At 43.2% G+C, this 25394-nt stretch overlaps 2 protein-coding genes across 15 annotated transcripts in view; both read left to right on the top strand.

The window, feature by feature from the left end:
* The window catches only part of LOC138743357 (deoxycytidine kinase 2), a 37498-nt gene extending 27474 nt beyond the window's left edge, over window positions 1-10024 (top strand). For 5 of the 7 annotated variants that reach the window (XM_069898594.1, XM_069898596.1, XM_069898595.1 and 2 more), the window contains exon 9: window positions 9247-10024. In XM_069898594.1, the coding sequence (XP_069754695.1) occupies window positions 9247-9303 (57 nt within the window). In that variant the 3' untranslated portion in view covers window positions 9304-10024. The remainder of the gene's footprint in view (window positions 1-9246) is intronic. The other 2 variants (XM_069898591.1, XM_069898592.1) reach the window with 2 other exon arrangements.
* Window positions 10025-13320: 3296 nt separating this feature from the next.
* The window catches only part of LOC138743351 (electrogenic sodium bicarbonate cotransporter 1-like), an 86686-nt gene continuing 74612 nt past the window's right edge, over window positions 13321-25394 (top strand). For all 8 annotated transcript variants that reach the window (XM_069898574.1, XM_069898572.1, XM_069898579.1 and 5 more), the window contains exons 1-2: window positions 13321-13639; window positions 23227-23387. In XM_069898574.1, the coding sequence (XP_069754675.1) occupies window positions 13365-13639; window positions 23227-23387 (436 nt within the window). In that variant the 5' untranslated portion in view covers window positions 13321-13364. The remainder of the gene's footprint in view (window positions 13640-23226; window positions 23388-25394) is intronic.

The raw sequence follows: 25394 nt of genomic DNA, 5'->3' as shown, positions 1-25394 counted from the left end.
TTATAATCGCATTAACGGCAGCAAAAAAAAATACATAATGATAACTTGGAAATTGGAAACATCCTTAAAAATACAACAATGGTACATAGAAATGAATATGTGTATTCCATTAGAAAAAATTATCTACAACCTAAGAGACAAATATGCTTTATTTAAACAAATTTGGGAACCATACGTAAAGTTTATTAGAAACTACCAATTTCAGACCTCCATCTCTTGATGTGACAAGTTACAATTAAGAAAATAGTTAGTATAATATATTGGACAATATAATCTTTCTTTTCTCTTTTTCTTTTCTTCTGTTTTGTTTGTTTTAAAGTATTAAATTAAAAAAATTTTTAAAAGGTTGAACAAGTCAATAAAAATGGTGAATTATCAAAAAGTGTTCTTGCTTTATACTCAACTTTAATCCTTCCTTGTAACTGCCGATAATAAAAAATATTATTCTCAATCAAGAGTCATGCCTATAAGAATAAAAAGAATAATTGTTTTTTCTCGAATTCAACTTTCGCCAAATATCAATTAAATTTAATTGCTTCATAATATAGCCTTCACTTCTTTAGCTCTTATTACCACTTTAGTTGATTTATCCAATAATGGATCAAGACAACAATTAAAATCACCTCCTATTAAAACCTTTTCCTGCGCTTCCACTAAGAGTAAAAAGGTTTTCTTTATAAAATCTTAATCATCTACATTTAGTGCATAAATATTCATAAGTGTCCACATTTCAGAATAAATCTGGCAAATAATCAAAACATCTCCCCACAGAATCCATTATAGTATTAAAATTTTTTTACTGATAATATTTTTTTAATTACTACAGCTACTCCCCTTGCTTTAGAATTAAAAGATGAAGCTCTAACTTGGCCCACCCAATCTCTCCCTTTTTAATTTAGAATGTTCTCTTTCTGTCAAATGAGTTTCTTGTAAAAATGCAATATCAACCTTCATCTTTTTCATATAACTTAATAATTTTACTGTTTATCCCATTAACACTAAAAAATTAATTTATTTTTATCATCCATTGTCCCAGATCAAAGACTCTTCCAATCCAATTCTCCTAGGTCTCTTTATCACATCTAATTGACTCCCGTGTATATCTCTGTCCCTTAAGAAAAAAATAAAGAAAAAGAATTTTAAAAAATCATTAATGATCCAACAAAAGAAATATAACAAAAAAAAATTAAAAACCCCAAAAAGTGCTGAATAAAAAATATAACAGTGTAGCGGTGGCTACACTGCTCCTCCAATAACACACACAACCAGACGGGTTGAGCTCATTGAGCAGACTAATTTATTGCAGGCTGCTGGGCTGCACTTATACTCTCAGCCCGGACCTGGCTGAGAGGGTGCTGACATCACCCAGGTGTCACGTGGTCCCCAAGCACGGGTTTCTGAGCCCCAAGCTGGAAGGAAGGGAAACCCCGAAAGGCACCATTTTGGCCGGCTGCCCCACTGCGTGGCTTACAAGCAGGACCGGTTTGCCTGCCTTGTGGTGAGCTGCCACACAGCACACCCCCCTCTCCCCCAGAACCGGCACCAATGTCTTTTTTTGCCGGGCGGCCTCGCTTCTTGGGCTGGGCAACGACCACGGGCTCGGTGGGATCGAGGTGCGCTGGCTTCACCCTGTCCAAGATAAACAGCTCATGCCTGCCGCCCAAGTCCAGCGTGAACGTTGAGCCAGAATGCTGTACAACCCTGTACGGCCCCTCTTGCGGTCGCTGCAGAGGTGCTGCGGTTGGGCCCCATCGAATGAAAACGAACTCCGCAGAAAGCAGCTCGCCAGGAATGTGAGACGGGCGGGTGCCATGCCTGGGCGGCGGTGGGGATTTGAAGGAGTCCAAGCGTGCCCTGAGGTGAGGAAGTAGTTTGTGCGGCGACCGCTGGGGATTGTGAGGTATGTTGATGAACTCACCAGGTAGTGCCAGCGGCACACCGTAGACCAACTCAGCTGATGACGCCTGCAGATCTTCCTTGGGAGTGGAGCGGATGCCCAAAAGCACCCAAGGCAGTTCATCCATCCAGTCGGGACCGGTGTGTCGGGCCTTGAGCGCCGACTTAAGGTGGTGGTGCAGACGTTCGACCAGTCCATTGGCCTGTGGGTGGTAGGCCGTGGTGCAGTGTAGCTGTATCCCCAACCCGTTGGCGAGCTGTGCCCAGAGCGCAGATATGAACTGGGCACCCAGATCACTGATGAGGTGAACCGGAATGCCGAACTGGGCGACCCAACCATGCAACAGGGCTCGGGAGCAGGAGTCGATGGAGGTGTTTGGCATCGGGATCGCCTCAGGCCAGTGAGTGGTGCAGTCCACCACCGTAAACAGGTAACGGTTGCCCCAGGAAACGGGTAAGGGCCTGACGATGTCCACGTGAATGAAGCTGAATCGTTCCCGGACGTGCTTGAACTCCTGTACAAGCGCCCTGGTGTGCCTGTGCACCTTGGACATCTGGCAATGGGTGCATGTTCTGGCCCAGCCCGCAATCTGCTTCCGTAGCCCATGCCATACGAAACGTTCTGCCACCATCCGGACCTTGGATCTAATGAACGGATGTAAAGGTCGTGGATGTGATGGAAGACCTGCCTGCGCCACTGCTGCGGAACCACTTGCCGCAGGGTACCCAAGGAGATATCGCACAGGATGGTGCCTTTGCCGCCCGGAGTCGGGAGGCCTCGGAACCGCAGGCCGGTGATGGCGGTCTTGAAGGCCCTCGTCTCCTCATCAGCTTCCTGGTCCTGGGTGAACTGATCGAAATTGAGGCCAGGCGTCAGCGCGCAGATGGCCGGTCGTGAGAGTGCATCGGCAACCACATTGTCCTTCCCCGCCTTGTGCCGAATGTCAGTGGTAAACTCCAAGACAAAGGAGAGATGACACTGCTGGTGGGCCGACCAGGGATCCTTTGCCATCGCGAGCATCTGGGTGAGGGGTTTGTGGTCGGTGAAGATGGTAAAAGTCCTCCCCTCCAAAAAAGTAGCGGAAATGCTGCACTGCCAGGTACATGCCCAGTAACTCGCGGTCGAAGGCACTATATTTGCATTCCGCAGGGTGGAGCAAGCGGCTGAAGAATGCCAGCGGCTTCCGATGCCTATTCACCTGCTGTTCCAGGACGGCACCGACGGCTGTGGCAGAGGCATCGACAGAGTGCCATATGCAGGTCGGTGTGCGGGTGGCCTTCGTGAGGGCGTCCTTGGTGGCCTCGAATGTAATGCAGGCTTCTGGGTTCCAAGTGAGCGTCTTCTGCTTGGCTGCGATGAGGGCAAACAGTGGCTGCACGATGCGTGCAGCTCCCGGGATGAAGGGGTTGTAAAAGTTGACTATACCCATGAACTCCTGCAGCCCCTTGAGGCTGTTCAGGTGTGGGAACTCCCTGATAGCAGCAACCTTCACAGTGGCGGGTGTGGCTCCTTCGGCCGTGATGGTATGGCCCAGGAACTGCATGGACTCTTTCCCGAACTGGCACTTGGCTGGGTTGATGGTAAGACCGAAGTCAGTCAGTTGGGAGAAAAGGGCACATAGGTGGGCCTTGTGTTGTGCCCGATCCCTGCTAGCAATGAGGATCTCATCTAAGTAAATGAAGATGAAATCCAGGACCCCGTCCACTGAGTCCATGAGGTGCTGGAAGGTCTGAGCGGCGTTCTTGAGCCCGAACGGCATGCGCAGGAATTCAAACAGGCCAAAGGGGGTGATGATGGCCATCTTGGGTATGTCCTCAGGGTGCACCGGGATCTGGTGATATCCGCGCACCAGGTCAACCTTGGTGAGGGATGGGTTAATGGTCAGGAATGGTTGCCTCGTTGAGCCGTTGATAGTCTCTGCAGGGACGCCAGCTGCCGGAGGCTTTCTTGACTAGGTGGAGCAGTGAGGCCCATGGGCTGTCATTACCGCCGAATGATCCCCATCTCCAACAGGTGTGAAAACTCCTCCTTCACTACCTGGAGCTTGTCAGGCAGGAGCCGGTGTGCCTTGGCGTGAACCAGCGAGCCCTGGGTGGGGATGTGGTGAAATATCCCATGGCGCGGCGACTCAGCGGAGAAATATGGCATGAGGAGTGTTGGGAACTCATCCAGGATCTGTTGGAACTAGTCTCTGGGCGTGCTGATCGTGGCCATCTGCAGTGGCTCCAAGCGGGAGGCGTCGAGGCAAACGGCCTGGAAGGAATGGACGTCCTCCAGGTGCTTACCTCGAATGTCCACCAGAAGCCCATGTGTGAGGATCAAGTCTGCACCCAGGATGGCAGTCAGGAAGGACGAGACGGTGAACCTCCACGCGAAATTCCGTTGACCGATCTGGAAGTGGACTGTCTTGTCTCCAAATGTCCGGATTGCCATTGCGTTGGCCGCAAGGAGGGGAGGTCCACGAGGTCGATTCCTGGATTCGATGGACATGGCCGGAATGATGTTGATCTGGGCTCCAGTGTCAACGAAGAACCGCCGGCCACTGACTGAGTCGCGCAGGTAGAGAAGGCTGTGTCTTTGGCCAGCCACTGCAGCCATTAACAGCGGGCAGCCTGGTCGTTACTCTGGAACGAGCAGGGCTGATGACACTTCTGAGCCTTGGCTCCCCAGCGCTGGTGGTAGAAGCAGAGGCCTGAAGCGGATGCTGTGGCCTTGGTTATGCTCGAGACCCCTGCAGGGGCTGGGTGCTCTACCGCAGCGCTAGGGGCGGGCTTGGCGTGGTAGTGCCCGTGACTTGTGACCTACTGGACCACTGAGCCTTCTGAGAATCGAACAAGCCATAGCTCTTGGGCCTTCCACGGGTCAGTGAAGCTCTCCAGAACCAGCAGCAGGCAGATGTCCCCAGGCATATGTTCAAGGAGGATGCACTCAAAAAGTGGGCAGTTGGTGTGCTCACCCTTGAGCGCGAGCATTTCGTCCATCAGTTCCATCGGTGACCTGTCCCCCAGGGCGTCAAGGTGCAGCACCTGAGCGGCACCCTGGTCTCTGGATAGTCCGAGGGACCCAGTAAGTACTCGCTTGATAGTCTCGTACTTGTCCTTGGCAGGTGGGTGCTGAACAAAATGCAGCACGCGTCTGGAGGTGGCCTGGTCCAGGGCAGCGACCTCATGGTAGAATTTGGTCATGTCGGACAAAATCTGGCGAAGGTGAAACTGGGCCTCTGTGTGGACGAACCAGGTCTCCAGCTCCTGAACCCAGAATTCAGGCAGTTTCACGGCTATAACGCTGATCCCAGGCTCGCTCATGATGGGTTCAAAGATGTTTGAACCAGTCGGGGTCACCAATTGTAGTGGCAGCTACACTGCTTCTGCAATAACACACGTAACCAGACGGGTTGAGCTCAGTGAGCAGACTATTGCAGGCTGCTGGGCTGCACTTACACTCCCAGCCCGGGCCTGGCTGAGAACTGCGCTGGAGGGTGCTGACGTCACCCGGGCGTCACGTGGTCCCCAAGCACGGGTTTCTGAGCCTCGAGCTGGAAGGAAGGGAAACCCCGACAGTGCCATTTTGGCCGGCTGCTCCACCGCGTGGCCTACAAGCAGGGCTGGTTCGCCTGCCTTGTGGTGAGCCGCCACAACAGCACTATTTCCCTCCACCATATGGGTCGTGGCAAGCAAGGAAGAACATCCAACTCTTTCTCCCCCGCCCCCCCCCCCCCCCCCCACCAGTCAAGGGGAAAAATTAATTAATTACACATTAGGAAATAATAAATTGCTTACCAAGGTCATCATCAATTAAAGATGTTTCTGTCTGGGTTTCTGGCTCCAACTGTAACTCTTTGACAGTTTCCAATCTACTTCGGCACAGCCTTCTTCAGTGTAATTTGAATCTGCAGCAACTCTCTTTGAACTTCTCATTGATGACTTAAGCTCAACAATTATTGCTGTTCTTCCTTAATAGTAGGAAGAAACTCTGCAAATCTTTGTGCTTCTTTTTCATCCATAAAGAACTTGGGTTGTTCATTCACCAAAAACATCTTCAACATAGCTGGATATTTAAAAGTAAACTTATAGCCTTTTTTCCAAAGAATCACCCTCATTGGATGAAATTGCTTTATTCTATCCACCACTGCTTTACTTAAATCTGCATAAAAGAAAATTTGATTTCCATCAATAACTGTAGGTTCCATGTCCTGCCTTGCTTTCTGGACTGCCAACCTTAAATTTTCTCTTTATCTTGATATCGCAATAATCAATATAGCTCGAGATGGCTGATTTGGCAGTGGCTTCCTCTGTAAAGCTCTACAAGCCCTTTCCAATTCAATTCTATTTGGAAAATTTTCTTCCCCCAAGATTCTAGGAATCCATTTTTGAAACAATTCTACAGGATATCCATTTCTTTCAAAATCTTTAAGGCCAACAATCTTAATGTTATTCCGTCTACTTTTATTTTCCAACATATCCATCTTATCCATCATTTCTTTCCTCTGTTTTTCCCAGAGTATATCTGAATTTTCGACCCTTTCAATTCTATCCATGTAGATGGCCATATCATTTTTAACTCTCTGCAAATCTAAATCAACTCTTTGGATTATTGCTTTAACTTCATTCACTTCTGAAGCATACTTCAACATTTCACTTTTAACCTTCATGACAGATCTAACATATTTAATATCAACCCTTGTTACTTGATATTGACCCATTATTAGTAAGTAAAGATTTTTCATATTTGTTTTTTTTCCCAAGACCTGAAGCCCCCAGTATTTCCTCTCCATCTTCTTGATCATCTTCATCTTGATCTGACTCTGTTTGATTCCCCGTTTTTTTTCTTGATCACCAGCTATCAAAACTGAAGGTACTCAGCTGTGGTATTTCTGATATATCTGTCTGCAATTTTTTCATTCCGCCAGCACCACTGGGAATGGAGCTATGGAGCGACCATTCCAAAGCATATCCTTCCTCTTCAGGCATGCATGGAGGTAAACCTTTGCGCATGCGCATAGGTTAGTATATTCTTCAGGGGACATCTGGATCGATCCAGCGCCATCTTCCCCGGTATCCACTTTGCTCAAGTTAGTCACGGGGGCTTTGGAACTTGAGGTCTTCGATTTTATTGGTATCTTTACTTACAATTTTCTTATCTCTTGTTGCTTTCCTTCCTCTAGCTGCCATATCCAACAGCTTCCAGGAAGATTTTGATATATTTTATATTTAAAATCAATTTTTAATTCGGGCTTTATATTTTAATCCCCCGGGAAAGTTGTAAATCCGCCTTGTTCCCCTATGCCATTACACTCCGTGCCCCCAATGCTTCTTGCATGATGCAATTCAAAATTTGTTTTGCTTTTCTAATTTTGTTTATCATAAATTAACCTCTCTATCTTCAGTAAATCCGCAGCTAGGTTCACGTGATATTTTGTTGCTGCGTCTGAATTTCCACACCTACTGCTAACTAGCTTGTTTTGTCATTCAAAATTACCATAAAATAATAATGTTTGTTTCTGTAATAAAAACCATGATGTTCTCCTGTTGCTGTTTACTTCCACTGCCTTTGTTTTCATTGCAAATGCAGTCATCAGTTTGTATATGGTATACAACATGCATTCTGGATCTGCCTGAATTTGGCTGGCTTTAGTCAAATCTGCTATTAAACTGACTTGTATATTTAAATCTACTTTTCCCTGAATGTATCCTTTGTTTATTATTTACCTGAGTGAAGAATGTGGCATGCAATGGTCCAGAATTTTCCCATAGCCTTGCTTGTGCAAGAGGACTACATTTGCCATTCTTCAATCTTCTGGTACCTTTCTCGTGGCAAAAAAAAATCATCACCATATACCAGCGATATCTTCCATTGCTTTGTGTAGCAAGCTGGTGTATATCATATCAGGTCCAAGCACTTATCTTTCTGAATATTTTTAATAAGATTCAGCACTTCCCCTTTCTTGACTTCGACACTCTCCAGCACATTAGTCTTTAGAGCAGGGGTGGCCAATCTTTTAATTTTTAATCTTTAATTTAGACATACAGCACGGTAACAGGCTATTTCAGGCGACGTATACGTACCAGGAGTGTAGGTTAATTTGGGCGCCATGGACACATAGACCGAAATGGCCTGTTACTATGCTGTATGTCTAAATTTAAAATTAAATGGTTGGCCACCCCTGCTTTAGAGTTTTCCTTCATCCAACTGCCAAGGCTTTATCATACCAAGAATTTCTTGCTCACCTAAGTTTCTTCTTTACTACCAAATCATTCTCATGAACCCTTCCTGACTTTTGTTTCCTTAACCTTATGCATATTTCCTTCTTCCTCTTGTCTAGTTGTCCCACTTCTCTTCTTGACCACAGTTCCTTTACCCAATGATCTTTTCCCTGTCTCAATGGGGAAAAACCTATCTAGAACCCTGCACAATTGATCTCTAAACATTCTGTTCATTTCCCTGAGAGCATCTGTTCCTAATTTACTCTCCCAAGCTCCTGACTTATCCTATTGTAATTTTCAAGTTAAAACCTTTCCCATTTTGCCTACTCCTATGTGATGCTAAAGGTCAAGAAGTTGTGGCCACTATCAACCTACCAAGGTTCATTACCCAGTACAAAGCCCAGCATGGCCTCTCCTCTAGTTGGCTTGTCCACATACTGTGTCAGGAATCTCTTTTGGACACACCTAGCAATTTATTCCATCTGATCCTTTTGCCCTAAGGAGGTGGCAGTCAATACCAGGACAATTGAAGTATATTTGACTTATTTGGGTTCCTAAAATGCAACACCATTTACTTCTTCAGGGTAAACATGTCTGCCCATGGCCTCGTGTACTCTCAAACCTAGACCACCCGTAAATTGGAGGAGCAACACCTAATATTCTGTCTGGGCCCTCTCCAGCCGGATGGCATTCACATTGATTTCTCCAGTTACTGCTCACCTACTCTCCGTTCTTCCTCTTTTCCCCTGTCTTCTTCCTTCTAGCTCACCACCCCTTTCCCTTTCCATTCATAGACCTATCTCCCTCCCCTTCTTTTCTGGTGTGCCCTCCCACCTTTAGCCCCCAATTACCTCCTGCTGTGGCACTGTGCTCCTCCCCTGCCCATCCCCCCCACCATTTTGTTCAGGTGCCTGTCTACATTTTGCTCATACCCAGATGAAGGGCTCAAGCCCAAAATGTTTATTATCTATCTTTATCTTTGCTATGTAAAATACACTGTTTAACCTGCTGAGTTTCTCCAGCATTGTGTTTTTATTTTAATACTATTCACTTGTCATGAGTAGATTCCATCAGCAAGTCATTTACACTAATCCTTCATTAATCATATATTTTTCTTCTCTTTCCTTTTTCATCAACTCCTACAAGATTTTACCTCTTATTTGTATACAGGAGAAAATTGATAGTATCCAGTTAACCAACTAATCCACACATATTTTGGAAACCAAAGCACGGAGGAAATCCATACAGTCAGAGTGAGAACATGCAAACTACACATGACCAGCACTCAAGATCTGGATTAAACCTGGGTGTCTGACGCAGTGAGGCCATGGCTTTATCAGCTGTGCCATTGTGTTCCTTAATTCCTTCTTTTCCAGCAACCCTCTGCCTTGAACCCCCCAAACCAGCTAGTAAAATGGTCAGTTTCCCACCCAAAACCAGAAATTGCTCAAAGCACACCAGTTGTTCAACAATCAACGACTATAAGCTTGGTTGTGCCAGTCAAAATTGAATGATTCAAGCAAATTACACCATTCACCTGACTTTATTTCACTCAGCAAGGCCAGCTAATTTATGAATGGTTTTTTCTGGCCATTGGCAGTGTTTAAACAGATCATCCTGAAGTTGAGTTATCTAGAAAAGTAATGCTATTATGCTATTATTCTTCTTGATATACTTAATGGTTTTGGGAGAGGGGTTTAGCCAGACTTTCTGTTTTGCTCAGAAATCTCCAACAAGTGCAGATGTGGATGTTGGTTGGCAATAGCATGGAATATAGTACTTTCTATGCCTGAATAATGCACTAGTATTACTTACTTGGTTTATGACATTTAATTATCTATCAGAGAGTATCTGGTGCATCAGATAGCAAAGCCAATCCTATCCCATTTTTTTTAGAAGAAAGCCTGTGAAAGAAACAAATGTACCGGTACTTTCAAAATTACTTTTTTTTTAGGATACCTTATCTTTGAGTAAGATTTGTTTTGCTGTTACAATGTTGTTTTTATAATAATACACTGAATAATGTATTTTGTTTTTGTATATATTCTATTATTTTCACAGTAAACATTGTAGCTTATTTTTGAAAGACTTTGTTATGCACATTTGTATAATGATTTTATTGGATTCTGGCCAATACGCCATTGTGCTGAAGTAATAGTATTGTTAATTGTGGAGAATTAATTGTACAAAATGTGAACATTGTAAAATGTTGCTTCTTATTACGATGAAAATGAAATATACACAGAAAAATACTAGACTATCATTTCAATTTAAGAAGTCAAAAAATTTACTTTGGTTATGAGTATAAGAAAGATGGTTGAATTATTTGATCCTTGGGGCATCATGTCAATGCAATTATGAAGAAAGCATCCCAGCAGCTCTATTTCAGCAGGGAATATTACCTTTTTTTAGTGTATTTGCAGGTAAGCATTTAATGTTATTGAATTATGTAGCTACAGTATAGCAGAAAAAAAAACTTGGACAAAGCATGCAACTAGGACAACAGGAGAAATCTTTTTAATAATAATACGGCTGTAGTTTACAAAAGCACTTGTAAATTTCTTCAGGTGTACCATGGAGAACACTGTGACTGGTTGCATTGCTGTCTGGTATAGTGGTGCCAATGCACAGGACAGGAATAGGCCTCAGAGGATTGTAAACTTGGCCAGTGCTGTCACAGACATTAGTCTTCACTCCATTAATGAAAACTTTAAGAAGAGGTGCCTTAAGAAAGCAGCTTCTATCATCAAGGACCCTCACTACCCAGGCCATGCCCTTTTCAAACTGCTAAGGAGGTACAGGAACCTGAAAACACTCATTACAAAACCAGCTTCTTCCCCTCTGCCATCAGATTTCTAAACAGACATTCAACTTATAGATACTAATTCACTTTTTTTTTGTGCTAGTTATTTATTTTTAAAAATCTTGTATTTACAGAATTGTAATTTATTATAATAGTTTTGGACCTTGTTCTTCACGACGCTGAGATTGCAAAACATCAAATTTAATGACATATATTCAAGGCAACGTATATTCAAGGCAACAAACTTGAATCTGATTCTGGAACTCAGCAGTATAAATATTAGTGGCCTGTGTTCATTATCCTTATTATGCACCATCTCTGCTGTGGAAGAAGTCAAGATTCTAAAATTAACCTCAATTTTAAGGTCATCCATAATCTTGCTCCACTCTTGAATGATGGTGGTGACTGGGCATGAGAACACATGAAAGAAATCCATCTTGGATCCTGTAGGATTTCTTTTAAAATCTACCCGAGTAAGAGCCTACACCTTTACAGGAATAAAGAATCCTGCGACCGCAGGAAAATCTGGTCCCAAGATGGTGGCGCCATTGTTCGCCAGTGACCTCGACCTCAAGGGGTTACAGACTCCAGGGAAGCAGAGGACTGGAGTAGGACATGGGAAAATGGGGAGAACACTCCTCTTCCCCTCCCCCCCCCCCCACAGTTTGAGAAGGAGAGCAGAGGAGATGGCCCACAAGACCATGACCACAGCAGCGGAACAGTGAGGGGCTCTGAGGCTGAGGAATATACAGGTTGCGAGCTGTTGGTGATTCTAGGTGAGGAACTCATGCAGGCTATAGGCTGTTCGCGAATGCAGTCAAGGTACTCACTTCAGACTGCGCAGTGCTGGAGACTGGCTTGAGGCTGGGTGAAGGTGTACCAGGTATTGGAACGAAGAAGTGAGAGGGTGCCGAGGGCGCTGGGGGCTTCCTGATCGTGTTAGAGGTTTACACCTGGATCTCAGGTTGCTGATGGTTTGGACTGAAGATTGTGTGGAAGCTGCGGGAGCACTGGATATTTTTATTGTTTAACATAATAATCCTATATACATTTTCTACTAATACCGCAAAGAATATCACGATGTACACATATATAATTAATATAAATGCATTTTACAACAAATTTAAAGCATAATTGTTAATTTGACATTATTTGTTAAAATGATTATGAATATAAACCACTTGGGTAACATTGTACCAACACTCATCATACCTTGGTATAATATCTAAGTATTTCTTATGATCTAGGACAACCATATGATCAACTAATCTAAAAAAACCTAATTTTAATTGAACCACCACCCCCCCCCCCAATAAAAGTTACTTAATAGGACCAAAAAAAATACAAAAATGGATCAAGTAGTGACCCTCAGAGGACAGACAGAGAATTGCTGGAGCATCCAAATCACCTAAAACTGCCAAATGTGATAGTATTCTATGAATGGATCCCATATCTTTTCAAATGGAAACTTTGCATCTTTAATATTGTCTCTAATATTCTCTAAACTTAAGATCAGACATTACATCATGTAACCACTGTGTGTGAGTAGGTGTGGATTCATCTTTCTTTTTCATTAAAACTGCTTGTCTGGCTATCAACTTGCTAAAACTTTCTCTTGAGATGCCAACAAAGTATATCCAGATCGTGAGAAAAATCAAACAAGGCAATTAAAAGGCATGGGTCTATTTTAATCTTAAGCCCCTTTCACACTTGCGTCCCACTAAATTGGCCGTTCAGTGTCCTGGGATAGGAGTGGGAGTTTGGCTTTTCACATCTGACCCCACTCCTAACTGGGACACTGAACGCTTTCACATTTGCAAAGAGCCATCCCCGGGGTTAGGACTTTTCTACCTTCAACTGGTGATGTCATGACACATTGAGTGATGGTGGACCTTTCCGAAATCCTGATCAATGTATTATCATCTTATATTTGAACAAAATTAATCATGTCTAATTATAACATAATTATGCTTTATGCACAGCACAATATGAGCCCTTCAGCCCCTGTTGATGTTATGCTGACCTATATAAACCTTTATAAGGGACTATGGGTTATTGGTTAATTGGTGTATTTAGACACGTGGGCCGGAAGGGCCTGTTGTCCTGCTGTATGTTTAAATTTTAAAATTTTATAATAATAACATCATTAACAGAACATAGTTATTATGCACATATCCAGTGACCCTAATTTCAGATGTTTTACAAAATTTTATGTTCTGCTCTTGTGTTCTGAAATAGAGCACCATCCTTCAGTTGCAAGTACCTGCACCACTCTGGACTGAACTAGTTTTATCTGCAGTTTTCCAGGAAAGTTCAATGTTGTCAGGATGATATTCAGTACTCTTGGCAACCAATGAGAATTAATGGGTCACTGCATATAAAGAGCAGTGGTTCTTTCTGTTTTGGCTTTGCCACAACCCCAAGTAATTTCAGATCCTGAGTACACTTCGCCAAATGGACAATGACACCAGAGGAGAAAAATGAGTTGCTCTCCTGTAAGATCAACAAAGCACCCAGTGACAGAGAAAGGAAGACAGAATTATGTAGTCGCAGTTCCCTTTTGATCTCACAAGCAGTAAGCAGAAGCATATTTAATATAAAAGCTTCATCTTCTACTGAGAGGATCTGCTCTACATTGGATGAAGAAGATGAACCCAAGATCCCTCCGCTCTTCACTGAATTAGATGAACTTATTCCAATTAGTGGGAATGAATTTCATTGGAAGGAAACAACAAGGTAGGAGTTATTTTTTCAAATTGCCTTACATTGTATTTAGAGTGCAATAATATATTGACATTGGATAAAAGAAAATAAAGAAATATCTCAAATATAACAAAACTGACATATTCAAATAAAATAATTCTTATTATTTTCTCTAATACAATATAACGCTTTAAAAAATCTTTATATTTGTCAAGAGGGATTTTTCAACCTTATCATTTCTGTTTTAATTATTTCCTTTGCTCCATCTGATTGTGAGAAACAATATGTACCGCATGATTACTTACTCAATATTGATACCTCACATGCCTATACATTTGTGTTTCAGAGAGACCGCGATAATAATCTGTAGAAGCAACCAGAGCTGAACTCTTTCTCTTTAGCACAAAGCTTTACACAATGTTACACAACTAAAGTTAAAGGTTTCAGTGTAAAATGGAAAGAGTCTGGAACTTTGTTGGTCTGTTCACCTCAAACTTATGATGCCTTGAGGTCAACCTATAATAATATGTATTTAAAGCAACTAAGACTGAATAATCAGCTGTATCATTTAAAGTTCTACACTTATTTTTATTACATTTTAATTAGATTAGACTAAACAGAGAAAGCCATGGGTATCAAGGAAAGAATTAAGTGGATTTATAACTCAAAGGATATTTAATTATATGATCAGTGGCAATTTGTCTCCAAGGAGTCTTATGGAACACCAAGATAGTTAATTGTTTTTATTTCCCCAAAATAATTTTCTCAGAGATGCATTTAAAAAAAAAACTACACTTATAATTGTTGAAAGAAAAGGTGAATTCATGAGTTTAACTCCGAATTGTCCCTCAATCTATCTAGATATCTTTGTCCCTTTTTTTTCACAGCTTACTTAGTTGTGGTCTATTGGGATTTGTCATCTTCCAATATTGAGACGGTGAGCTACTTGACCATCAAAGCCAAGGGTGATCCCGTCAAATTGAAATTTGCTTGTTTAAGAGATATTGAAATTAATTGTGAAATGACATCTACTGCCCAGAGTAATTACTGAATGTACATCAAAAATCAAATCTACCATTTGGTTCAGCAATATTCTAGCTCATAGAAGCTTCAATTTCTAATGAGATATTTTTAATATTTTATGGCCTTTTCTGTAAAATCCTACATAACCCCCTTTTAACAATGTTTGCCCAGTGTATCTTTATGCAATTTACTCAATTCCAACCGTAATGTTACAAGTGAATGCTTAAGGCATTAGCAATAATGCTGAGACATTCAGATCAGGAAGGTCTTGGGTATGGTTCTACTGCATGTTACTGTCGGGTAGCAACAAGTGTTCTTCTTCCCAAACTCCGTCTCAATCAGTCCAAACTGAAACATCAGGTGAGGCAGCAGAGAGACGTGTCGACTCTGCTTATTTAAAGAGATTATTGATATACAATATGCAGATCCCGAATCAATATGGTGGCAATTTTTAAAATTAATTTGCAACAAGATGTGTACATCACTGGTATCGTCACCATTTATTGCCCATCCCTAATTATCTCTTAACCGAGGAGACAATAGAGATTGAACCACATTGGGACACATTTAAGTAAAGTCAGTAAGGAGGACAGATTTCCTTCAACTGAATATGAGTAAATAGATGGTTTTCTCTATACCAGTAATTGCTATTGCGCACAAGGAGGTTATTCATCATATTGTGTTCCTACCAGCACACTAACGAAGAACTACCATATTTGATGTCATATAAGACTCACAGGCATATAAGGACCCCCCCCCCCCCCCACCATGGCCATTTCAGCAGAGAATATTAAGAATTGTTTTAGCGTATTTATAGGTAAGCATATAATGTTATTGTATAGCAGAAAAAAAACTTGGACAAAGCTTGCAACTAGGACAACAGGAGAAATCTTTTTAATAATAATACTGCTGTAATTTCTAAGAGAAAACAAAAGTAGCTTAGCTATAGCAGAAAACATTTTATAAAAACAAACTGCCGCTGACAGTCCCCTGCTGGTCCCACTGCCTGCTCTCTCCCGGTGGCCTACTATTGGTTCCCATGTTGGTCCCACTTCCTGCTCTCTCCCGGTGGCCCACTATCGGTCCCCGCACTGGTCCCACTTCCTGCTCTCTTCCGGCGGCTCACTGTCGGTCTCTGCACTGGTCCCACTGCACCACTCCCTCCCAGGGTGGAGAAGGGCTGTGGAACCAGTGCGGGAACTGACAGTGGACTACCGGGAGAGTCTCCCGACAGCCTGCCACCAGCCCCCAAAACTGATCCTACTGCTCTGGTCCCCTCTCCCCCAACAGCCCGCCACCAGCCCCCAAAGAAAGATGGCGGTGATCTTAGTGAGCCACTCGGCGACAATGATCATTTTCAGTGTTACTCACTATTATCACCCTATTTTCAACTTCACACATAAGACCCGGGGGATATTTTAAGAAGTGGGTCTTATATGCCATCAAACCACCCCTTCTCCATAGCCTTGCAGATTTTTTTCTCACCGCACATTTATCCACTTCACTCTTGGCCTCGACAGTGGAACCAATCTCAACAACATATGAGGACAATGACTTTACTCAAATCTCACCTCACCCTTTTCTAAAAGAACGAGTTCCAACCTCTATTGTGGCAACTGCAGAACCTCTGCCCTGGAGTCATTCTCGTAAATCTATTTGGACTGTCTCGAATGCCTTCATGTCCTTTCAATAGTGATGCAACCAGAATTGAACGCAAAACTCCAGATGAGGATAGACAACTATTTTATAAAGGATCAGCATGACTTCCCTGCTTTTCTACTCTTGCCTATATTGATAAAGTCCAGCATAATTAATGTCTTACCCAATTCCTTTCTGACCAGTACTGCTACTTTCAATACCCCCCTCCCCCGGATCCTCTGCTCCTTTGCCACTTTTAGAACAGTATTCTTTGTTGTCCATTGTCTTTCCTCATTCTTCCGAGGGAATGGCATTCTTTATATTGCAAAATCCAAGAAACAACCATTTACCAACTGTTGCCTGTTACTTTGTCGACTTTACATCGATGTTATTAATGTTCCCTTAACCACAGAGATATTTTAGGACATTCTTGTAGTTTTGTTTCATCATTACTAAGATGAGTTTATTTTTAAATTCCAATTTATTAACAGCATTTAAATTCAGCAGCTTAAATGATGGAATTTTGTCTCTGCATCAATGGTCCCGAACATCCATTCTCAACGAGATCCCTACGGTCCCCCTGGGGGCAACAGCACATTTAAGGGGAGCTTAGGCTACAGACTGAAATCATAAATGTTTTTTATGTAGTCACTAAGAGAGAAGTATGAAGGAAAGCAACTAAATGACAGCTTCACAGGAAGGGACCCATCAACTTTCAGCAGGGAGTCCTAGGGACCACAAGCCAAAAGAAAGTTGAGAATGGCTGGTCTCGAACTCTGGCTGGTGGTCTGGTCATTTTAGCCACTATATTACAGTTCCTTATTTACTGTATCCCTATTGAATCATACTTTTATATTGGGCAGAGGCATATTATTTAAAAATAAAATATAGTTTAAATGATGCCAATTTCAGAGCCCTAGCCAGCATTCAGTATACTGAGAATGTATACTCAAACCCCAACCAACCCAACCCCAACCCACCAATTTTCCCCTGCAGCCGCTGCAACCGTGTCTGCCTGTCCCGCATCGGACTTGTCAACCACAAACGAGCCTGCAGCTGACGTGGACTTTTACCCCCTCCATAAATCTTCGTCCGCGAAGCCAAGCCAAAGAAGAAAGAAAGAAGAAAGAAGATATAGAAATGTTATCGAAATAAAAATGGATGGCAGTAAACCACTGGGTCATCGATTTCATCTTATTTGAGCCATTTGACAGCTGCCACACATCTATTCATATATCTCATAAAAGTCAATGAATGACTTTATGGACAGAAGCCTATCAGTCCCGTATCTGGGCTGTAACAGTGGAGTTAGGTGCTGAAGGGAGCGCTTTGTGAAAAATGAGTCAGCACATTCAGGAAGAAGCCCCTGGGTGCTCTGTGTAAAGCAGGGGTTCCCAACCTTTTTGTTCCTCTGTACCCCTTGGGGATTTTTACAGGTTCCCGTGTACCCCTAAAAATTAAGGATTAAAAAAAAACACGGCATTGGGCAGTCTGACTGCAGATTACAACACCATGTATTGTACATAAGTGGTTATTCTCTCAGACCCAATGTACCCCCTGAAAAGTGCAAATCTACCACTGGAGGTATATGCCCCCCCCCCAGGTTGGGAACCCCTGCTGTAAAGGCTGACCTCTTCTTCCAAATATTTGAACATTTTGGTTTGTTCTATTCCATCTCTTTTTCTAATTCTTTCTTGTAACTTCCATTCATTCCTTTTAAAATCTGGCAAAAGTAGCAGCTTTTTCAATTTTTTTCTCTCAACTATTTGCTTCCCACCCCCCCCATCCCATCATCTAATTTGATGTCTGATGCACCCTCCGTTTAAACACACCCTTGTTTTTTCAAGGAGCAATGGAAACTATGCACGCTGATATGGAACGTCTCTACCAAAATTAAGTTTCTTTCCCCCTAGATGTCATTCAGAAGGTTGATGGATTAAAATTTTGAAGTAGCAAATGAGCCTATTCTCAGCCCACTGATGCGTCAGGGGAAGCCATCAAAGGCTCTCCACTCCAAAAGGAATCCCTTTAATTTTAAGCCCATGGGCTCAATGGACCAGGATAAAAGATCAGAAAGCCACCTTTACATTTTATACCTTTCCAAGGTGCAAGATGACATTGACCACACTCCCCTGGCTTTTCCCTAACATTGTCCTCTGCACCAATTAAAACTAATTTCTCTCCCTTGTTATGCAGCTGGTTGGAAACCATAGACGACACATCATGTAGGTCTGAACTAGCTTTCTTGACAGCACTCAGAACTGAACCTAATATAAATCATGAGATAAATGCAACTGTGCTCTTCAGCTTACTCTTTCAGTCAATTAAATCACTGTGTATCAACTTTGACATCCATCCCAATTTCCCACCATTATCCCTTTAAATGCTCAGTGGGACAGATTATAGATATGTTTTTAGGGAGATAAATTGAGGTAGGGTTTTTAGTCTAGGTCACATGCAAACACTTCAAAACAGATCTCATTTAAAATACTTGAGCTCTGCTCAAGCCAGACAGGGCAGCTCTTGGTGCCCTTTGCAGTAACTTTGGGGAGTGCCCAAGAGTCTTCATTAATGGATTGTTGTTTTGAAAAGCAACAGTTGAAAGAGATCAGAGGAAGAGTTCGGAGCCGCAGGCTGTTTTGCAAGCAGAGAGAGTCAAACAGGTTTTTCTCTGTGAGAGAGAGAGAGAGAGAGATCAGTTCTGCAGTTTTACAGTTCAGCAGCAACAGCTGGGACTAGAACAGGACAAGCTGGCAAGCTTGTGGAAAAACCCCATTTGGAAGACTGGTTGTGAGGGCTTAGTTCAGCCTGGTCAAAGCCCTTGTGGTTCATACAAGAGGAGAGGACTGGCTGCCTAAAGTTTCACTTGAAATAAGAGAAACAAAAAGAAACTCTGTGGTGACCTGAAAGAAAGAGGTTATCATCTGGAGAACCCTGATGGGGCAAGTTTCTTTGGCAAGACAATGATGTGGCTGATTAAAAGGGTTCAGTTTGTGTCCAGCGAACAACAAATCTCTCTCTAACCAACAAGAACCTTCCTGAGTGGTAACCATTTACCTTTCAAACACCAAAGCCTGGTGAACTTCATAAATGTTAAATTTTGTGCACAGTATAACAATTGCCTGCAACCAGTGAATTTGGAGGAATGAGAAGTGAGATTAGGCTGAATTAAATAACTTTTCTAAATTTACACACACATTACATTCACATGCGCTTAGAATTAGGAGGTTAAAAGTTAATAGTAATAAGTTAAGTTAATAGTAATAAGTTAGAGTTTGATCCTGTTTTCTTGTTTAAAGATAATTAAAACCAACTTTTGTTTAAGTAACCATTTGTCTATTGATTATCTATTGCTGCTGGGTTTTGGGGTCCTCTGGGGTCGTAACATTAGTGCCTGAAAATTTATCAATCTTAGTTTTAAATCACCATCTGCAAGCATCAATGGTCCTATGGAAGCTTTGCTAAACTCTTGAGTCAGGTGATACTCCTTGCTTTAGTTCTTTGTCTCTTATCCAAGATGAAAACCTTTCTGTTCTAATTAAAACAAACAGTAAATGCTGGAAATACTCAGCAAATCAAAAAGCATCATTTTAGAGAGAATTAGAATCAAGGTTTCAAGTTAATGACCTTTCACACGTTAGGATCATCCACCTGAAATATTAACTCGTTTTTTTTTATTTCCATAGACACTGCTTAAGTTGCTGAGATTTTCCAGTGTTTTCTATTTATACATTATTCTTTTCAATTATAAAAATTGTGTTTAAATTCCTCTATACATTTGTCCTGGCTACCATTTTCATCTCATTTAACATAGTTATCTCTTCCTCAGTAAACCATCCATTCTTCTCAATCTGGCTTCTCCCTTTCTCCCATCATGAGTGTACAAAATTGTACACTCATGATGTGAGAGACATGGATTGTGTGGATGCCCAGAGGCTTTTCCCAGGGCTGAAATGGCTAACACCAGGCAGCAGAGTTTGACATTGCTTGGGAGTAAGTACAGGGGAGATGTAAGAGGTAAGTTCTTCACAAGGCACTTTCAGGTGACCAAATTCCCCGCTTGTAAAGCTGCATATTATTGCAATATGTGGCTGTCGGGAGGCCACTTGAATACGCCTGTGAGGCGAACTTCGTAACCTTCCTCCGAAGGGTTAATCGCCACAGCACAGTGGTCCCCTCAGCCATCTGAATGCAGCTGCCTGAAAGCAGCTGCTAAGGGGATGACAATCAGCTGACAGTGCCTGACAGCTCCCCTCCCAGCTGCCCCTGCCCATGCTCCCGGTGTGGGACGTCAAGACAGGGGTAGCCGGTGTGGGCTGTCAGCGCGGGGACGTCCCTACATTGATCCTGCTGCCCCATTCCCTCCCAAAAGCCTGATATCAGTCCCCACACCGTGGAGCGACTGGCGCGGGCATTAGTGGTTGGAATGGCCAGCGCGGGCTGTAGAGGTTCTGGCGACCAGCACGGTCTGCAGTGGTTCGGGTGGCTGGCACGGGCTGTAGCGGATCAGGCAGTTGGCACGGGCTGTAGAGGTTCAGGTGGCCGGCACAAGCTGTAGAGGTTCGGGTGGCCAGTGCTGACTGTAGAGGTTTGGGCAGCCAGCGCAGTCTGTAGCACAACCCGCGCCGGCCGCCCCAACCGCTGCAGCCCGCGCTGGGCGCCCGAACCGCTACAGCCCGCGCTGGCCACACCAACCCCTACAGCCCGCGCCGCCTGCCCCAACCCCTACAGACCGCGCTGCCCGCCCCAACCCCTACAGACTGCGCCGCCCGCACCAACCCCTACAGACCGCGCCGCCCGCACCAACCCCGACAGCCCACATCCCCCGCCTCAACTGCTGCAGCCCGCGCTGGATGCCCCACAGTGTGGGGACTGATATCAAGCTGTTGGGAGAGTGGGGCAGTAGGATCAGTGTGGGGACATCCCCGCGCTGATAGCCCATGCTGGCTGTCCCAACTCTGACAGCCAGCCATCCCAAACCTGACAGCCCGAAGGGACAGGAGCCGGAGTGCGCTCAGAGGCACATCCCAAGCAGCCGTCCCTTCAGGTGGCCAGTGCTGAGCTTTTAGTGCTGCCACCTAAACGACAATTCAAAGAGGCGTTTCCTCTACTTCAGGCGCATTCTTAGCGGAGAATGCACCTGAAGGAGCCTACAGAGAGAGTGGTGGGTGCATGGAATGCTTGCCAGCAGCAGTGGTGAAGGCAGGTATAATAGAATATTGTATGAGACTATTATAGGTACATAGCTACCTACGTTAAGGTTCGATTGTCAAGGAATATGAAAGTGCATGACAAGATAGGCCAAAGGAAAACCTTGCCTGACAAACCTTTTGCAATTTTTTGAGGAAACAACAAGCATTTTAGACAAAGGAGATGAAGTTCCTGTTGTTTATTTGGATTTTCAAAAGGCCTTTGACAAGGTGCTGCACTTAAGGCTTTTTAACAAGATGAGAACTCATGGAATCACAGCAAAGATCCATAGGTAGAAAATGGGAATGAAGGAATCCTATTCTGGTTAGCTACTGGATACCAGTGGTGTTCTGAAGTGGTCGGTGTTGGGGGCTACTTCTTTTATGTTGTTTGTTAATGATTTGGACTGAAGAATCAATGGCTTTGAAGATAAGAGTACAGATTATACAAAGATAGGTGGTGGGGCAGGTAGTGATGAGGAAATGAAGAGGCTGTAGAGAGACATGGATTAGGAGAATAGGGAACAAAGTAGTAAATGAAATGCAGTGTTGGGAAGTGCACGGTCATGCACTTTGGTAGAACTAATAAAAAGGCAGACTATTATTTGGATGAGGATAAAATTCAAAATTCAGAGGTGCAAAGGGGCTTGGGAGTCTTTGTGCAGGACACCCTAAAGGTTAATCTCTAGGTTGAGTCGGTGGTGAAGAAGGCAACTGCAACATTGGCATTCATTTCTAGAGGAATAGGATATAAGAGCAGGGACGTGTTGTTGAGGCTTTATAAGTCAATGGTGAGGGCTCACTTGGAGAACGGGATACAGTTTTGGGCTCCTTATTTAAGAAAGAATAAGATGGCATTGGAGAGGGTTCAGAGAAGATTCATAAAACTGATGCCTGGAGTTAAGGGATTAGCATGTGAGGAACATTTGACAGCTATTGGACTGTACTCCTTAGAGTGCAAAAGAATGAGGGGGGACCTCATGGAAGCATTTCAAATGTTAAAAGGTCTGGATAGAGTAGATGTGGCAAAGTTCTTTCTCATGGGGGAGTCAAGGTCAAGAGGACACAACTTCAGGATCGAAGGACACCCAATTAAAACATCAATTCGGAGGAATTTCTTTAGCCAGAGAGTAGTGAACCTCAGGAATTTGCTACCACAGGCAGCTGTGGGGGCCAGGTCATTGGGTGTATTTAAGGCAGAGATTGATAGTTATCTGAATAGGTATCAAAGGTTGTGGGGAGAAGGCAGGGGAGCGGCACTGAGTGGGAGAGTGGATCAGCTCATATTGGGATGGTGGAACAGACTCAATGGGCTGAATGGTCTACATTGCTTCTATATCTTATGGCCTGACTGGAACAGAAAAAAATTAGAGGGTTATAGAGCAGAGAAATCCTAAGTCGTTTGTAGAGTAGGTTATTATGTCAGCACAACACTGTGGGCTGAAGGGCCTGTACTGGGTTGCAGATTTCTATGTTCTATGAGTCTCCAGATGACTGAATCCCACTCTCCTGTAATCCTTTTTGCAAACCTACTCTGTTTTCTCTCTTCCCTTTAAACACTCCTGCTGATCAAACATTTGGTTACCTCCTACTATCTTCTTCAGCTTAGGTTTTAGCCTTCCTCACCTTTTGTAAAGTGTCTTGAATTTTTAAAAATCCAAGTAAGAGGCACCATCTCAGTGAAAGTTTTATTATTTATACACTGAATGTGAACTTCGAGTGATTAATGGTCATTCATTTTTGAATGTTTAATCTATTATTTATTCACAGGTGGATAAAGTTTGAGGAAAAAATAGAAGAAGGGGGTGAAAGATGGAGCAAACCACATGTTGGCACCCTGTCTTTACACAGTTTATTTGAGCTACGAACCTGCATAGAAAAGGGAACACTTTTGTTTGATTTAGAAGCCAAAAGTTTTAAGGAGATAATAGGTAAATATGAAAAATATCACTAATTAATTATCAAACTGTCAACGAATATTTTATTTCTCGGTGATGAGGTAAACTTATAAGTTTAAACTGTACATGATTTGTGCTTGTAATAGTTTCCTTGTAATATTTGTGGGGAAATACACAGCTGACACATTATCTTTCGAGCAGGTTTAGTGGTAAAAGATACCAAACTTCATGACAGCCTCGGCGAGCAAAGTACTGTACAACCTTCTGGTGTATTTGCTCCTCAGATAAGTGCAGTTATATCTTTTGATTAATGGCTCTGTTGGAATGGGAAGGATTCCTGCAGGAATACATCTCTCCACTTGCTTCCTTGCAGTTCAGTTTGTTGATCCATCACACCTTTTTCTCTTTCTTTGGCTTGGCTTCGCGGACGAAGATTTATGGAGGAGTAATGTCCACGTCAGCTGCAGGCTTGTTTGTGGCTGACAAATCCGATGCGGGACAGGCAGACACGGTTGCAGCGGTTGCAAGGGAAAATTGGTTGGTTGGGGTTGGGTGTTGGGTTTTTCCTCCTTTGTCTTTTGTCAGTGAGGTGGGCTCTGCGGTCTTCTTCAAAGGAGGTTGCTGCCCGCCGAACTGTGAGGTGCCAAGATGCACGGTTTGAGGCGATATCACCAATCACACAGAAAATGCTGAACATGTTCCCATCCCCCACCCAAACAAGAACATCAGGTTTTGCCAAATTCCCTGTAGGTTAGGAATCTTGTATAGCCATGACAAGGACATTGAAAAGATTGCAAGCGTTAAAAAAACTCACTGTTTAAAAAATAAAATTACCCAACTGTTAACAAGTTTTTCCACTTTTAAATTGATGGTGGCAAATACATCATCACAGATCAAAGGAAACAGATATTCCGTTGAGTTAAACATAGTACAGAGCAATGCTTTCAAGAAATAAATATTAGCAATGAATTCAGAGGAATAAATTTCAGACCCATGGGTCCTGCTGAGATTTCTATGAGGAGTCCACCAGAGAAGTGATGAGAAGTATCGTGCCATCACCGTGGTTGAAGTCGAAACACAAAATGCTGGAGAAACTCAGCAGGTCAACCAGCGTCCTTTATGTAGCAAAGGTAAAAATACATAACTGAGGTTTCAGGCTTGAGCCCTTCATCAAAGGGAAATAATGAGCACTGGTTCTTGATGAAGTAGCATGTTTCCGGAAAAAGATAATATTCCTGTGAAAACCCCTATAGAAAGTCTACTATTTTATTTCCAACATCTAGATGTGAATGATTCAATGACGGTGAGATACCACAAGAAGTGTGATGCAAACAGCAGCATACTTACATGTAACTAAAGTTCAGCACTTTGGATAGCTTTGAAATGAAATGTCTGGTGAAGCAAATATGCATTCTTTTGCACTTATACTTTAGTTCAAGTTCAAGTTTATATATCATCTGATTGCACAAGTACAACCTGACGAAACAGTGTTCTCTGGTCCTTGGTGCAAAACACTGCCAACATAAATACAGACAGGGGTCCAGTGCTAATTTTTTTAGGTGCCACAAATGACAGCAAGGAGGTGCCAGAGCTGCCCCCTGAGGTGCCGGAGTGGAGTTGCAGTAAGCTCTGGCAGCACTGCACCCCTGCATACAGCATACAAGCATACAGACAAATGATGCATATGCACAGTACATAGGTACAAATAAATAAAGATTATTATTAAAGAAATAGTAGAGTCATGGAGGGTTTCTATGAAGAGTTCATCAGTCATTTAGCATCAGTCATCTGTCCATGGAAAAAAGCAATTTCTCAGCCTGGTTGTTCTGGCTCTAATATTCCTGTTTTCCTTTCCCGACGGGAGTAGCTGGAAGATGTTGCATGTGGAGTAGCATGAGGGCTCACTGATTTCGTGAGCCCTCTTTAGACAATGATCCAAGTAAATTACGTCGATGGAGGGGAAGGGGGACCCACAGTGGTCCTCTCTGTCATTCTTATGGTCCTGTGGATTGACCTCCGATTTGATACTCTACAACAACC

This window comes from Narcine bancroftii, chromosome 9 (assembly GCF_036971445.1).
Source record: "Narcine bancroftii isolate sNarBan1 chromosome 9, sNarBan1.hap1, whole genome shotgun sequence".
Taxonomy (NCBI): domain Eukaryota; kingdom Metazoa; phylum Chordata; class Chondrichthyes; order Torpediniformes; family Narcinidae; genus Narcine; species Narcine bancroftii.
Note: the sequence above shows the minus strand (reverse complement) of the source record. Positions and strands in the feature narration are given on the sequence as shown.